At 44.9% G+C, this 14,003-nt stretch overlaps 1 protein-coding gene across 2 annotated transcripts; it reads right to left on the minus strand.

Annotated features, from left to right (window-relative positions):
* Positions 1-569: 569 nt before the first annotated feature.
* On the minus strand, positions 570-12,797 carry U2AF1 (U2 small nuclear RNA auxiliary factor 1). 2 transcript variants are annotated; one of them, XM_090272032.1, is made up of 8 exons: positions 12,663-12,797; positions 9,879-9,966; positions 6,157-6,223; positions 2,819-2,868; positions 2,554-2,652; positions 1,889-2,022; positions 1,703-1,795; positions 570-847 (listed from the first exon to the last, which is right to left on the minus strand). In XM_090272032.1, exons 1-8 carry the CDS (start codon positions 12,704-12,706, stop codon positions 709-711), a joined length of 714 nt encoding a protein of 237 aa, XP_090128158.1. In that variant the 5' UTR covers positions 12,707-12,797; the 3' UTR covers positions 570-708. The 2 variants fall into 2 exon arrangements, with proteins under 2 accessions (XP_090128158.1, XP_090128163.1); XM_090272037.1 differs by lacking the exon at positions 6,157-6,223 and adding an exon at positions 7,056-7,122.
* Between the last annotated feature and the right edge of the window lie 1,206 nt (positions 12,798-14,003).

Genomic DNA, 14,003 nt, shown 5'->3' on the forward strand with positions numbered 1-14,003 from the left:
CAGCTCAGCCTACGGAGAATTATGGCTAAGATTTCCTGACTCACTGGAAGTAAGGGGCCTCCCGTGATTTCTACACCGGTCTCCAGTGTCTCAGGAGATTCTGGATTACCTATTAATATGCAGAGACCAAGAGATGTGACTTTTTCCTGTGTGAATTTTACCTCAATGGGTGTTTTACTGCAGAACCTAATTTTAAAAAACAGACAACAAAACAAAAAAACACGCTTTCTTTTCTACCCAAAGTGACTGATGGACATTAATCTTTCCCTTCAAGGGCTGATGATGTGCTGGTCTGAAAGGAAAAGATTTATCTATTTATTTATTTAAAAGATTTATTTGTTTTAGACAGAGGGGAGGGGAAGGGAGAAAGAGAGGGAAAGAAGTATCAATATGTGGTTGCATCTGCAAATGAGGACCTGGCCCACAATCCGGGCATGTGACCTGACTGGGAATCAAACCAGCGATCCTTTGGTTTGCAGGCTGGTGCTCAATTCACTGAGCCACACCAGCCAGGGCTGAAAGTAAAAGATTTAAAGTGGACTTTCCACAAGAAAAAGTTAAACCAAGAATACTGTATCACTACAAATTTTATTCAGAAACCCATCTTTTTTTTTAAATTGTTTTTTTAAAAAAAAATTCCCATTATGAACTGGGTTGGTCAATCAGCTACAACACTTCCTAGCAGACATACGGTACAAATGGCCTGGCTCAGAATCGCCCAGATCTCTCACGATCTCTCGACCGCCTCCTGTCACGCTCCCGTCCCCCACCGCCTCCGCCGCCTCCGCCACGACCACGGTCTCTAGACCGAGAACGACGCTCCCGGGACCGGGACCTCGATCGATGCCTGCAATCAAGGAAAAGAAACAAAACCTTGGCATCCAAACACACAACATAAAGCCACAGTGACTGAACACTTTCAAATGCTGTTCCCCATCAAATTGAAGATAAGTTTATAAAAAGAAAAATGTTGCCTACTTAGCTGCAAGCAGTTACCTATAAGATGAGTCCTAATTTCAGGGGTTCAAGTGTCTGGGGAAAAGGGCATCTCAGAACTGCGAGGCCTGGTGTCCATCACTCTATGACTTCTGGGTGGGGAGAGCAGGGATCTTTTTCTCCTATGCTTATTTTTGTTGACAAGAGGACAGTCACGAACAACGCCTGCATTTCTTAATGTATGTTTTAATGGGATGGACAGAAACCCCTATGGAATCAGAACTCTGTTTACGCAGGAAAAGTGACTCTCTGTACCTTCTGACATCTGGGTTCACTGTTTTGTGACATTTAAAAACCATGACCAGACAGATATGCCCGTGCTCAATTCTGCCAGTGGTCTGCAGGGGCAACGCCAAGAAACCTACCAAACTCACAAAACCCAAGACGCTGAATGAACATATGCAGGATATAAAGGAGGTTAGGACAGTCAACCGAGAGAATAAAACACTGCACACAGCAAAGAATTTTAATAGTTTCCCACTAACCAATTCCTCAGTTACTGAGGTTTGATCTCAAATAGAAAACACGTACACAGGGTAGTCTTCAGAGTACATTATAATATTTAAAACTGTGTACCGTATTCTAAGCAGTGAAACAGAAATGATATTTAGCCAAGCTTTACTTAAAAAGAAAAAAAAGGGGGGTGGGGGAGCCACCACCCACCCACAAAACCCCCAAAGCTAATGGACACCGGAAACACACTCACTTCTTGCGTCGGCGGCCGTACAGCTCCCGCCGCAGCTCTCTGGAAATGGGCTTCAGATGCATGAAGTTGCAGAAGCCGCCTCGTGTACACTCTCTGGGGGACAGAACCAGGTGACTGTCACATCACATTCACCTACGCGCACGCACACCCTCCCTCCATCTGCCCGGGCAGGCTGTCCGCACCTACCCCATCTCATACTGGCGGCAGCAGGCTTCCCGGAAGTCGGTCACGGGGGAGAGCTCGGCATGGATGGGCTGCCCGTTGAACCAGCGGTTGTTCAAGTCAATCACAGCCTTCTCCGCGTCTTCTTCACGGCGGAACTGGAAAGACAAAACCAAAGTGCTTGCTACCACACTTCAGTAACACATTTTCAATTACGGATTCCAGTACGTATAGTGTGCTCATGCAGGTAAAGTAATTAAGGTGGACTAACTAATGTAGCACAATTAAAATCAGAAAATCTTCTATTTACAATTAGATTACTTAATCTTGTGATGGTCCAAGGTCATGCCAAATACGTTGTCTTGGTTTTCCAATTCAATTGGTTAAATGAGCAAATGTAATGATTTCCGTATCTGTAGGCAATGCAAGTTTCATAATAAAAAATAAAAAAAGGAAAAGGAAACCCAACATATAAACCCACTTCTCCCTATTTCAAACAGCCATGAAGGTGCCCACCCCTGAAAGGACGACGCAGGACCTCGGCAGCCCCCCTTCCTTCCCCCGCCCGCAGGAGCGTGACCGCGCACTCAGAACCCCGCGGTTAACAGCTAGAAGGGCAAGGCCAGCATCCCTGAGGCCTCACCTACAGCAGCTGGGAGAGAAATTCCCTCCCGTCACCTCCTGCCCACCTTCACGTAGACGTTCCCGACGAGGTGGTCTCCCAGGTTGTCACAGACATTCATCTCCTCGACCTCCCCGTACTTTTCCTCCATTTCTGTAAAGACCTCCTGGAGGAACAACGGCGGTTTAATGGTCACAACATGTTGAAGACAAAAAAACCAACTGAACACAACTCATCTCTACGTACTTTTAGTAATGGAGAAAAGTTTAAATGCCCTCCAAACTGATAAAAAGGTAAACAGGTCTATCAGTTCCCAGTAGTCAGTATCTCACCTCAAAAAACTCATCATAGTGTTCCTGCATCTCAACATCGCTCACAGCACCTGTGAACGACAGACATTTCGCTGGTTAGAGCGGGGCTGCGACCGAGAGAACACTTGTGCTTAATCAGCCTGCCACAGTGACACACGAGATTATCTAGAGCGAGAACCCACTGGGGCTGTGTGCTGCCGGAGCACTGACGAGACTGTGTCACACAGCCAAGTGTCAGGATTGTTAAAGCGTGGTCAGACTTTTCAATGCCCCCGACAGTCTCCACTCTGGCCATTAAAACCACAAGTTTCAATCAGCATCAAAGGGCATTTTCAGAAAGTATAAGGAAAAAGTAGACTCTCAAAAATTTCGTAATGAAAAACTTAAGATTAAAAAAATAGAGGTCAAGTAATCAGTTTCCCCCCTTTATTAGGTTAAAATGAAAGCCGAAATGAATCAGGGTAAATGAAAAGCTTATGTTCCTGACTCATTTTTTCCCACAGGTTATTCAGACACACAGAATGCTATGAAATTCTTTCTAATGCCATTAAAACCCAAATGACCATAAATACCCAGTAGAATAGTTACCAAGTTCAAGTACAGTATTTTGAATGCCCTTTGAGTAAAGGGAAAGTTATAATACTTTGTTGAAAGCATTTTTATTTTGTTTTCCTCATTTATTCTTCTTCATAACTCACATGCACTCAGTGAAATAATGTCCGTTCTGTGGGTGGATTGTGCAGATTTACATTCTCTCTCCATCATTATCTCCTCTACCAAATTTTAGAGTTCTCCTAGCCTAAACCGAAGAAGTCACAGAGCTGGCGTGCCAATATACTGATTTCCAAACAGCTGGGTCAGGGAGCTTAGGAAGGCTGAGTGATGTCTGGGCTGAGTCTTCAGCCGCTATTGGTCGCGCCACCTCACCCAGCAAAACTCACTCAGGGCACCAGAGCTGGGGTGCAGGGCTCTCTATCCAGACCGCTGCCTTCCAGCAGTTCCCTGTCTTGAAAAATCTTTTTATCTTTAAGGACAAGAATTTGAATCTTTTGATTCTGAGAGTGACTTAAGTTCTCTAACACTTAACCTCCCTGCATTTTAGTTAATTTTGAATACAGAACCCAAACCCACTGAATATAGGCAACAACTACTTTTGATGGCCCGTCCCAACTGGAAGGCCATCAGGAATGGAACTCCTCCCTGAGAAGACGCCAAGCTCTAAACAGAGGAGTTAGCCAGACAAGCCCACTGCAAAGGGTAGGTCACAGTGTTTAAATGCATGTCCTTCCCCACATCAAGAAAAGTGAGAACAGAGGGAAAAAAATCCCCGCATGCTCAAGGTTTGTTTGAGCAGCATGACGAGACCAGTGGAGGTTCTAATACCAGCTACATGATGACACTCCTCTTCTGTTCTACAGACCATGGAGTTCTGTATTTCAATAACTTCTGGAAAGGTTGTAGTTGAAAATGGGCATATTTTATGTTCTATACCCTACTTAAAAATTTTGACTTAAGTCAATCAAAATGACTTAAAAGGCAGTGATGATTAAAAACTCATCAACTAAAAAATAATTTATACAACTCAATAAAACTTTAATACAATCTGAAAAATACCCAAGTTTTTATTTTTATTTTTACAGAAACATTCTTAAACTGGGATTTAACCCAAGCACAGAAAACTCATTTTTCTAAGAATGAAAGGATATAGTCAAAAGAATCATTGCTTTTAGGAAAACTGATGAACCCAGCTGGTTGAAATCTTATTGGAAGGATCTGATGCCAAATATTTCAGGTTTGTCAACTTGAATTTTTTTTTTTTTTATATTGCAGAATCAGAATCATATTTAATTTGTACTATCTGGACCCCAGAACTGGAATATTTGTATAGCTAGATTTATTTTGTAGCATATACAGAACAAGAGCACTACGAATTGCAAATAAAGACACCAAGAAAACTGACAACATTTTTTTTGCCAATAAAGAACCCACAGTCCCCAAGTAAATAAGCAGGGCAAAGAATTATGAACTATTGTTACTCCATTATCTACTTTTCAATCATTTAATATTAATTAAGTCCATATATAACATTCTCCTTCATCTAATTGATCTTCCTTCTTAAAAATTAAGTAAGTAAGTAAGTAAATAAATAAAAGGAACAAAGAAAAGAAAACCAGGTATTTTAATCCAAAGGCTACCAAGTCAATCCTGCTACCACCAGATCTGGGGAAAGACTTCTCCACTATTGTGTCGGTATTAGCAATTAAAAGTGACAAGACAGTCCCACCCTGCAGACATGGGCACTCCTGCGTGTTCAGACATGTTACCAGGAGACCTCCAGTGTGGGACCAGAAAAAGGTGGTGGCAGCAGCTGGGACCTTCCCACCCAATGCAGGTCACCCGTAAACTGAGGGGCTCTGGGCCAAGACTGCATTGGATTTAGGTCTGTGCTACCCAGTTACCTTGGACAACATCTTCTATTAATGTTTATAGCTTTAGAACAAACTGGTGAATGAGAAGTACCCGCCCTGTGGTTTGAACCCCTGGGTTTTAGCAGGAGTCCAGGATGTTCATCTCAATTTATCCACAGGTGACTACATTGATCCTACAGCTGGACAGTTTTATTTCAATTTCAGTTTTTGTTTTGTGACCTTTCCAATGATACTAATATGTATCTTGTTCTCCACTCCTCAGTAAATACAATATCCGTAACTTAACGTTTGACAGTACAAGAAGAAATCGGTAACGTCTAATGGATGCCCGGTTTAGAGCTAGTTCCCCACCAAGTACCCCGTATTTTCCAAATACAGTGAATTAACTCCTGAAGCTGGAGATATCTACATGAAGTATTCTGGCTAAAAACTGAATGAGAACAGGGCCGGTGCGGAGGAAAAGTCAGAGGACCCTCACTCAGGAAACATGCTCAGAACAATGTTCTCACAATTAAAGCATGAGCTCCAGGGTGGAGTTTAAGGGAAAAATGTCTAACAAGAAATAAAATCCGAAAAGTGATTTCAGAACAATTTTTTCTAAGTGAGAGAAACTTTCAAGTACTGTTGCTCTCAGAGGGAGGAACTCAACTCCATGACCTTCTCCCCTAGGATGGCGGCTGCGGGAAAGGGAGCAAGAGCCGCAGCTCCGAGCACCGTCAAGGGTGCCCTCTGCAGCCACCACTTTCCTGCGGGAGGCAGTGGGAAGAGTTCGAATCTCTGACCGAGGCTGCCGTGGGATCGCTGGGACAAAGGCCCTCAACACTCCTGTGGAGGCAGTCCTTGACGCTACAGCGGCAGACCAGGTGGAGTGGACGCTGAGCTCTGACACGCAAGCCCAGGGAACCGGGGAAGGAACTTGTATGAACTTACAGCGCAAACCGTCAGCAGACTGGGAAGAGTTTTGAGGGTTACGGTAAATGTTCAAGAGGGCAATGGTCTGAAATACAAAACGCAACAACTTTATATTATGGAAAATTAAATGTAAACACTTAACCGTTTTCCTGTGGCGTTCGCTTCAGTCAAGACTCATTGCTGAAAAAAAGCAAGTTATTTCTTTCGAGGCAGACGTTTTCTTTAGCTGATGGCGGTCTCGGAGCACCCTAGCGCTGCAATGTACAGAGATCCCATGATATGCCAGTATTGTATTTCTGTTCACAGAGCGCAAGCGTTCTACATTTCAACGATCCCAGCCAGGTAGGAGCGCAAATAACTCGGCAAGCTACACCAGCACATTCCCAGAAAAACTTTTAATGGACAAACGAGAAAGAAAAAGTGCCCATATGAACTGATGACATAATTACTGTATTAGAGAAATACAATAATTACATATCATGAAATCTCCATTGCCTAGAGAAAAAATCATAATGTTGAAATAAAACCCGCAATTATTGGGCAACTTACCTTAATGATTCCTAAATATTCCTAAGAGTATTAATTTTACAGAAAGAACTTAATAAATGCCAGGGGTTCAGTCACTGTAAAGACCAATGATCGGCTGATAATGTTCAAATGTCACATGGACAGACCCCTCTCTTGTTAAAAAAATGTCAGTCAAGGGAAGAGACCTGGCCAGCGAACTGCCCTAGGACAGCCTCCTGAACACAGCCAAGTATCAAGTTCTTGCTGTACACGCCAAGGACTTCCACCACCTTGTCCTGTTTGCAACAGCTCTATGTCAGCAGCTCAGAAGCCAACATTATTTGTCTCAATTAAGAGTGGGCTCTTTAACACCATTGTTTTAAAAAAGTTTCTCCAACTGTGGGACTTACAGTGTGAGCCGTCAGCCGTCTGTGCACTGTTTTGGGGATTACGATAGATGTTTTGAATCAAGATGGTCTGCGGGGAAAAAAAAATAAAAAGGGGAATTCTACTGGCTGCTGTGCATATATTAGACAATTGCAAAGAGACAACTTGTTTGTAAATGGCTCAATGCTTGTTTGTTTCCCACAAGTCAGACAAGTGTCTTCTGAAGAGGACACCCAAACCATCATATTATGAAAACAGAGTTTAAGCGGTGACTTGGCTCGTCAGCCAGCAACCAAGGAGAAATGATAACTGTCACTTTGAGTAGTCCCACATTGTAAGTGTTTTAATGCAAGATAAATAGAACATTAGCATTTCCCCGTACTTTAAGCTACAGACACCAAGATATTGAAAAACTGACATTATAATCACATCCCCCATACACAATTCTTTAAAAAAACCAAACGCATAACCCAGCTGTATGCAGTTCGCCCAGCTCTCTGGTCTCGTAGGGAACAGGCACACCGAATGGGTTTCCTAACTGCCACGGATGCCTATCAGAGTTATGTTTTCTTGGTGGGATCTCTGTTTACATAATACAATAGTTTAAAACATTTGCTCTTTTCCAATCCTTCTTTTAAGGGAAAAAATAATCCTTTTAGCCCTTCTGCTTTAAACTGGATCAGGCAGACTTGAAACCTTACATTGTACCGCTCTTCTTAAAATCAAGTTGTCTGAAAAAACAAACCATGTTTAAGTTAGTAGACTAATATATTACACGAATCTTAATGTCCACATCACTGTAAGAAGCGTAAAAGAAACCCACACTGAATTATGCTAGATATTTACAAGCTGAACCAATAAAACATGTGACTTAGGAAAATAAATGTTTAGTTTCAACAACACGTGCCCAAAGCAGTTTTGTAAGTGGTTTCACAGAACCAACCACTCCAATTCTGGCTACCTTAAGGGGGTGGGGGGCTGTGTAAACACTCCCCTGTCAAAGGTCAGCTGCCGGGAAAAGCACAGGAGGAACCCCAACCGCACGCTGCGCACGGGACGCGCGGACCCCCCCACTCAGGGCCTGGCACCGTCCCCGGGCCAGGGAGCGCTGCCCTGACTCGGCCTGTCTTGGCCCTCCGGCGTTTCCCAAAGCCGACCGAGTGTTTTCAACTGGAACCACCAGGGACAATTCTAACAGAAAGCTATTCTGGGCCCAGTTATTCAACAGGGAAATTCCCTCTAGGCTTCACTCAGGTCACCTGGCAGAGCTGGCCGTGCCATGAAAGAACTGCCATTTAAAGGGGGCCATGCAGTTCCACTGAAATCAGGGCTGGTTAAGATGACCTCAAACCAACCAGCCACATCAAAACGAGTCGCTCAGGTTAACACATACAACTGACCCCACCGACTTGAATGGTGAATGGCACCATTGCCTTGTTTTGATCCAAAGTGCTCAAATTAACTTGATGTTAATATTCTGAGGTAACAAATGATTCAGAAAGAAAATAAACCGGGTGTCTCCGGGGAACAACAGCAGTGTAAAGGGACAATCTCTCAGCCCAACACCTGATCCATTGGTAAGTAACCCTCCAAAATCCAAGAACTCAGAGGACACTTAAGGTGCCGGTTACTGCCCAACCTATGGCCACTGGTTCAGTGGCAAGATTTAGTTATATACCAAAGCACTTAGAATTTAAAGCAAATTCTCCAATATTCTGAAACTTGAGACATGCTCAAAGCTATTAAGAGTTTTATTACACCAACCACATGGTAACCAGGAATAACAGAGGAAGGGAAGCCGTCGCCCCCCTTTAAAGACAAACTAAACTGTGGGGTTTCCTATAGGCGTAACTTAGGAAACACTAGTGTCACTTTCTAACACCAACTGGCTGCTTCCCCTAAACACTTAAACACGTGAAGACGTGGGTCAGAGCAGGGTCTGGCAGCTTCCGGGGTGGACACAATGGTCACCAATGGTTCAGACGCTGCACCTTCAGACTTCCTGGGTGGTCAGAAGGAGCTCAACAGCCTTCAGTCTACAAAGATTGCAGTAAAAAATTTTCAAATTCTGAATGTTCTAGTAAAACATGGGCGTCAGTTTTCTGTCTGTATTAGAGGAGCTTTCTCCCTTTAATCCATCAGTAATCACTTAGTGTACACACTCTTGCCTTTTCTTCAATTACCCAAAAATATCAAAAAAATTGTCATCTTTTTATTAAACCAAATCATAGCAGACCTAAAGCCAAGATCAAAGGCATCTCTCAATTTACTAAACAGGCTGGCTACAAATAATTGAACTGAATGCCCATCTTCTAATGTTAAATTTCGTGTTTAATGTTTCTATGCCATGATGTCATCTCAGCCCGGAGAACTGGAGAACTTGAGTGCATGGCACTGTGGGTCTGCTGGCAGTCACCCAGCCTCTCCTGGAGGATGGCTCTCTCCGCCTCTACTGTTTGGAGAGAGCAAAGAGCAGAGAGCCCACTCTGCATCTCCTGTGCCTGGAGCAGGCTAAGTCAATGTTGGCAAGGCTGCCACCTGGGCCCATGTCTGTTAGTGGGCAGGGAGGGGGGCAAGACATCAAGGACCAGGCACAATCAACAGGCTCAGGTTAAAAACTTCGTTTTAACAGGGTTCTCTAGTGATAAAAATGGAATGGTGCTCTGAGACCTTACACTGGGGTGGCTCACCAGCCTCATCCTCACTGACACAGAAGAACACACTCATTATGAACACAAATGGAAAATAAAACAACCAAAGGACTAACTTATACGTGGACAGTATTAACTGGCTCTGTAAAGTACACGTAGTTTTGACTATGTGAAAACAGAAAAAATAAAACAAACCTGGCTAAAGGTCGGTTTATTGTGCAACCGAGAGCATCTGTCTCCATGACGACACGCTCCAATTTTGAAATAAAATGAACAGTTGACTCTGTAAAGGAAAATAAGAGTGAATTATTTTGCTGGGAAGACGGCAAACATGAAAACATTCCATCAACATGACACATACTATCAAACGACTTCGGAAAAACACCGGCACATTTCTTGATTGGAGGCAGCAGATACCCCTCCCTCTTTCGGGCCATGTTTTAGGACTACTCAGCTTCATATCTGTCTTTCTGTAAATTCTTTCACTGCAGAGCACTCAAACCCAATTCCTCTTTATTCAAATCCCCTCCACTTTCAACCTCTTCTGCTCTACGTTCTATCATAAATATTAGTCTAAAACTACTATTTTTAACTGTTCTTTAGTCTTCCATGAGGAAATGGTTTCTCTTGGGACATCCACACTGTGCAGTGAGGGTCAAGATCCTCCTGTGCTGCTAGCTGCCTGGGCTTGGGCAAATCACCCCACCTCTCAGGGTCTTAGGAGCCCCCTGTACAGTGAGGAAAATGCCAACCAGACACTGTTCTGAGAAACAGCTGTAATGCAGGTGTGCGTCACACAGTGTTCATCAGATGCAATCATTATCTAAACAAAATAGAAAACAAAGTCCAGGGTCTCTCGCCATGATACCAGGCCAATAGGAAATTTCCACAAACAGGTCTGAAGTAAATAATTCTTCTGGTTTCAATATATTAAAAACAAACTGCTGGGGAACTTGACCTGCACCTCTGTCCCTGTTGCAAAGCCCTCCCTTAATACTGGCCAAATATTGGATGACCCAGATCAAATCCAAACTAGCAATCCAGCCAACCTGATAGCAATGCCATGTGGCTTAGCAGATCTGTGGTGAACTATGAAACCTTACTAGATGATTCCCATTCAAATTCAGACTTGATGAGGTGGGAAGGTTACCCTGTAGATTCAACTTTTTTTTTTAGCAAGCGTCATATATTTAGACAGCCAACCCAGAGTTAAGACAGAAGGACCTCAATGAAATCTGATGAACCATGAAGACTGACTAGCCACTGATTTATCATTAGGTAGCAATAAAATTAACAAAGTCTGAACTTACCAGGGGAAGAAAATGATTACACTACTATACATATTTGCAAACTAATCTTATAGGTCTACTTTAGATTACCTAATGAGCACACAACATTTTATCTTCAGAGTCCCCTGAAAATGAAAAGCTTATTAAAAAAAAATAAATTCTCAGAATGGGCAAAACCCTGCCTTAACAATTAACACCCAACTTTTCCACAATTAAAACAATCCTTGTTCCTATACTTCCAAAGCTGGCTTTCATTTGTTGATGTCCAGTTAAAACTACCCCACCCAATCTCTCTCAAATGAGAACATGAATAACTTCAATAAATTAACCAAGTTTCTTGAATTAAAGCCATGGCTTTTACAACAGCTCAGTAATTGCAATAAACCCCTGTAGCAAGAATTCTGTAGAGTAACAGTGAAGACACCACCTGCAAGTTTTTTTTAACAGGGAAAAGAAAGCATCAGACAGAAATCATGGCCCATACTAATATAAACTAAAGAGTGAAATTAATGATGTATGTTCTTATTCCGCACTCAGAAGCCTTTTTCCAGCAAAGCTGGTCCATTCAATCAAGATTATATTTAAAGGCAAGTTCCCCATGTTATTCCTATGTGAGCCCAAAGCATTCGGGGTGCACACCTCCGCCGTAACATTTAACATATCTTGATGCATTTTACTTTAGTTATCCTTTACATGCATGCACCCCCTCCTTGAGAGTAAGATCCAACTTTTATCCATCTTTGAGTCTCCAGAGATGGTCTTTGGGTTGTCACCCAGGTGACTATGATGGATGATTTCTGTCTTGTGATTTTGTTAGGAAAAAATAAAACCCCCTCTTCCAAACAACAGAGAGGACTCTATCATGTGTAAAAGAAGACATTTTTGTAAGATGTATCCTGGAAAATAGAAACAGTTTAAACAGTGTACAGAAAAATAGCATTAAAGCATTATGTATGACAAACTTAAGAGGTTTACCATTAAAAACATATATTCACATAAACCTTACGTAGCCCTGAAAAATCCCAAATAGTAATGACTTATTGAAAGAGGAGATTAAGCTAGACATTTAGTCGTTAGATTTTCAAAGTAAAAATTATCCTCTAAATGTCTGAAGGCATTTTTAGTCTAAATCTGAATACCTGCAAAGGTGACACTCAAAGTCAGGATTCAATTTTTAACTCTTAACCTAACAACTGATTAGGGAAGGCATGCAACCTTTAAAATAAAAAAGGAAAAACACCCCACCTTTTTCCTTATATGGTAATTGCGTGTCCAAGTATCTTAACATTTCCACAATTAGGGTCCCACGTTATCTGGCGATAACCACGGGCCAGATGGGCACCAGAGCTTTCCCGACACATAAGGACTGAAAGTTGGGAACTGTTTAACATCGACAACTTCAGCGCAACTCCAGACAGCCTCGGAAAGCCGCGGGGGCCCGGCGGGCCGCAGAGGAGAGCGGGGCGGGGAAGGCCGCGCCGCCCAGGCGGAAGGACGCGGCCAGCTCCCGCGCCCGTAGCCGTCCTGCCAGCCCGCCCGATCGCCCACGAGGCGGCAGCGGCGCGCGGCTCCCGAGGCCGGAAACACCGACGCGCCCCTCCCCCACCGGGCCGCTCACACCGCCCGGGGCCCGCCGCCGTGCCCGCTCGCCTCCCCCAGTCTGGAGCCCCGGCAGGCGGCTCTTACTCACTTGTCTTTCTCGGTGCCGAAGATGGAGGCCAAGTACTCCGCCATTTCCCACCCGCAGGCGCCGACACCGCTGCGGACGAAGCCGACCCTGCCCGACGCCCGCGGGAAACGTCACCCGGACGCGACGACGCTCTCCCTGCCCCCATGGCGTGGCGGCGCTGCCCAATCAGGAGAAACGCTGCCTGCGCCTGGGCGGAGCTTGGAGCGCGCGGGAGGCACCATCTCCTCGGCCCCGCATCCCGCGTGCTGCCCGTCGGCGTCCCCTGCCGGCGAGTGCGGACCTAGCGCCCACAACCTTAACCGCGGCTTGGGGAAGCCCAATGCGCAAACCACCGCCAGGAAGAGAAGGCGGTGGGCGAGGGGTTTTCCACGCGGTAGCGTGGGGCCGAGTCCGTGGAGCTCGGAGAGGTGCAGGCGTACTTCCCTCCCCGCGCCTTCCCTGGGGGACCTGCAGCGCCTTTCCAGCCTTTCCTCCGTGAAGGCACCTCTTCCACTGCCCTCGTCGGAGGGAAATGGGGAAGGGGCGTCTCTGGCTGCCCCCCCCCCCCTCGCTCCGGTCTGGAGGAGCGTGCCTGGGGGCTTGGTCCTTTTAACAGCCCCACTTTCTACGCTGGGCCCACCTGGTTGATTCAGGATAATTTCCCTGTTTCAAGGTGGTCTTGTGAGAAACGCTCACAATAAAAACCGGGACACAGGACTTGAGCAGTAAAGCGAGGCCTTTATTCACGAGTCTGCAGAGCCGGGCGCACCACCAGCCAGGAGAATGTGCGCCCCAAGTAGACAAAGATGGCTGGTTTTATAGTCTTGGCTTCCCCACCATGAAATTGCCAGGGCAGAGTGAAATTGACTAGCTTCCTTGCTGTAAATAGAGAGGATCAGTTCCCCCACGCTAACGCAATTAGCTCCCCCTCCCCTCTCCTTCTTCCCCGTTTCTCCATGACTGGTTACCCCGGAGTTACAATCTAACCCGTTCGTCTAAATGCCCTTATTGTGATTTGTGACTATGCTAATGCTGTCAGCTCCCTTCTCAGAGACCCTCTAATTACATTTGCCCTTTGTTACTAATGACTTGCTACTGGTTTGTGAGTCACTATGTCCTTGTTTCCTACAGTCTGGAAAGTCTCTTCCTGGCAGTCCTTAGCTTTGTGTTTGGCTGAACAAACAGGGGCCGAAATCTTGGGGAAACATCACTGGAGTCCTGCTTGGACTTGAGGGGAACAAGGCCAGAGGGGAGGTGGCGGTTACAGGAGGAGTTTTGTGGGTGAGAAACGGCTGGGTCAGACTTGGGGCGGGGGTGGCAGGTGCAGCGCTCAGAGTCCTGGGCGGCAGGCTACCGAAACGA

Source organism: Furipterus horrens, unplaced genomic scaffold (assembly GCF_987537825.1).
Source record: "Furipterus horrens unplaced genomic scaffold, mFurHor1.1.pri manual_scaffold_1, whole genome shotgun sequence".
NCBI classification, from domain to species: Eukaryota; Metazoa; Chordata; class Mammalia; order Chiroptera; family Furipteridae; genus Furipterus; species Furipterus horrens.

Excerpts from the sequence above, each read along its gene's own strand:
- U2AF1 (XM_090272032.1), bottom strand. The coding sequence starts at position 12,706 with ATGGCGGAGTACTTGGCCTCCATCTTCGGCACCGAGAAAGACAA. Across the intron at positions 2,869-6,156 it reads GTCTGCTGACGGTTTGCGCT|GTGCTGTGAGCGATGTTGAG; the intron begins GTAAGTTCATAC and ends TGTCGTTCACAG. Across the intron at positions 848-1,702 it reads TACGGCCGCCGACGCAAGAA|GCATCGATCGAGGTCCCGGT; the intron begins GTGAGTGTGTTT and ends CCTTGATTGCAG.